The 2,547-nt window shown below is 67.5% G+C and overlaps 1 protein-coding gene across 1 annotated transcript in view; it reads left to right on the top strand.

Moving 5' to 3' along the window:
* SBNO2 (strawberry notch homolog 2) overlaps nucleotides 1–2,547 on the top strand; it is a gene marked incomplete in the record, with an annotated part of 40,961 nt that overhangs the window by 12,314 nt on the left and 26,100 nt on the right. The window contains 2 exon segments of the mRNA XM_027769563.1: nucleotides 1,842–1,915; nucleotides 2,271–2,382. Of these exon segments, the coding sequence (XP_027625364.1) occupies nucleotides 1,842–1,915; nucleotides 2,271–2,382 (186 nt within the window).

The raw sequence follows: 2,547 nt of genomic DNA, 5'->3' as shown, positions 1-2,547 counted from the left end.
CCTGCCGTCCTGCCTGCCCCCTGCCCCACGCCCACCCGCCGTGCCGTCTTGCCTGTCCCCTTGCCCCACGCCCCACATCCCGTCGTCTGCGTAATTAGCTCCCTGTCGCCAGCCCCTGGGGAGACTCCAGTTCTCTGCTGCTATAAATAGCGCAGCTGTGCTTCCTCTCCCTGGGGTCGGTCCCCGGGGTGTTTCCAAAATAGGATTCCTGGGTCAGAGCGAGGCTTGGCAGTTTGCAGAGGACGGGGCGCTGCCTGTGGGACTCCTGCTCCACAGCCTGGTCGAGGCTGACCGACCCTGGGCCCACCTGGGGCTGTCAGGGTGGGCGGGTACCCCGGTGCTCTGCACGCTGGGGCTGCCGTGTCTGGGATGTCACCCCACAGGCTCCGATGGGGACCAGGTTAGGGAGCCGACAGCAGCCTGTCTCCTGGTCGCAGACCCCAGGAAGGCTGTGGTTGGCCGGCGTGGGTCAGGTGCTCGTTTCTGGACAATCGCATCTCAGTCCGCCCTGGCTGCCAGTAGGAAATCCCGAGGAAGGCTCTGATTGGCCGGCCAGGGCCAGGTGTCCATCTCTGGACCAATCATGTACTAGGGCCTGTCTTCCAATGGTGTGTTAGGGTGAGGGTCAGCTGATCACCTCTCAGCCAATCATGTCTTAGGCTGCCAGTAGGCGATCTTGAGGAAGGCTCTGATTGGCAGGCTGCACAGGGCCAGCCTGTGCTTGCATGGGACTGAGGTGTCCGTGATGGGCAGCTCCCAGCAGAGCCTGGGGCTGGGGAGGCGTGGGGGTACTGGACAGGTGGAGGTGCCCACAGCCCCACCTCCCAGCCTCAGCCTGCACCGCTGCCTGAGCAGGTGGGACCCCTTGGCCTCCTGGGGCCCCAGGCCCCATACCCCATGGCTCAGCCACCCCTTGGCCTCCTGGGGCCCCAGGCCCCAGTCCCCATGGCTCAGTCTCCTGCTGCCAGGACCAGCCGAGTCTGGGCTCTCTGGGTCTTTTCAGGAGGAGTCCGAGTTCTGCTCGAGAATGTCTGGATTGCCCTGTGGCTGTGGGGCTCTCGTGTCTCTACCCCGGGACAGGAGGGGAAGGGGTCCAAGCCCAGGCTCATAGCAGACTGCCGGGCAGGGGAGGCCCCGCAGCCTTTGGTCTTGTGCCAGGAAGCCCTGGGGCTCCCCTGCTCACCCGACCACCTGTGCCTCATCCTGGTCCTGGGCTGCAGGTCCTCTGGAGGTTGGGTGGGGTGGTGGGGCAGTGGCGGCTGGCCCTGCCTCTGGGCACAAGGCGGTGAGGAGTGTGGTTCTGGCCGCCTGGGCCTTGGCGAGGCTGGAAGTGAGGGGGCCTCCCCGAGGGGCGGAGCTGGGCCTGGGGTAGGGTGTCTGGTGGTCTTGGGGGCAGCAAGCAGATCCGTCTGCTCTGGAAGCCAGCATGCCTTCCAGGCTGCTGGGCACCTTGCCCAGAGCTGGCCTCGGGCTCACCCTCCTGGCCACCGACTGCCACGTCCCAAAGAGGTCCCGGAGCCCTGCCCCACGAGCCTTCTCCCACTGTGACTGGCAGAGCTCGCGGCCCCGGTCCCTTGGAGCACAGGTGGGTGGCCACTCCGCTTCTGGCCCAGCCTCGGCCCCTCGCCCCTCCACAGAGGCCTTTCTGCACACAGCCTGGTTTCCAGTGCTGGGAGCGCCAGCAGGGGACGGGCAGTGCCCGGGTGCTGGGAGTGCAGGGTGGGCAGGGGCTCTGTGGCACTGAGCGACCACGTGCCCCAGGGCCCGCTACGAGCCCCGGGCTGGGCCCTTGCTCCCTACCTGGGGCCCTGCCTGCCTCCAACGTGCTGCCGCTGTTCCAGGGCGCCATGCTGCACTACTCCTGGTGGAACCCCTACTCGCCGGCACCCTACCCAGCCTTCCCCGGCGAGAGCCAGTACGTACCCGGGCTGTGTCCCGGTCCCACCGCACCCCAGGCTTCACCAGCAGGAGGGGCTCTCTCGTCCCGGGAAGTCGCAGAGACTATTCTTCCTTGCCCGGGGCAGTCTGAGCGAGGGCCCAGCCCCAGCCAGGGAAAGGGAAAGGGCGTTGGTGCTGCAGGCTGGGTGGGCTTCACTGTGGAGGGGGCCCAGGACGGGAGGGAGGAGGAGCGCCTGGGTGGAAGGGGCCTAGGGGGTCACAGCCAAGCTGGGCTTTGAAGGATTGGTAGGAGTTTGCTGGGGCAGCAGGCCCAGCAGCGTCTAGGCCAGGCTGCAGCCATGCACGGCCCTGGGTCCCCTGTGTCCCTGCAGCCAGCTCATGAGCCCTGCTGCCCTCCTGAACGGTCAGCCCTGCCTGGACACCAGCTATGCCTCCACGGGCACCGCCTCCAGCTTTCTGCCAAAGAGCAGCGACTTTTCTCAGGTAGGAGAGCCTCGGGCCCGCGCCACGTCGGCCTCTCCCGGCTGGGCTGTGGGCTGCGGGCCTCGTCCTGGCATGCCAGGGCGGGTGTCTCGCCATCTTGGGGTCTGGCCGGGCCGTCCAGACCCCCTGGGCAGTGAGACCGTCCTTGCCTGTAGGGCCCTCCAG

Source organism: Tupaia chinensis, unplaced genomic scaffold (genome assembly GCF_000334495.1).
Source record: "Tupaia chinensis unplaced genomic scaffold, TupChi_1.0 Scaffold149964_1, whole genome shotgun sequence".
In the NCBI taxonomy this organism is placed as follows: Eukaryota; Metazoa; Chordata; class Mammalia; order Scandentia; family Tupaiidae; genus Tupaia; species Tupaia belangeri.
This window is presented reverse-complemented; position numbering and strand designations above follow the sequence as displayed.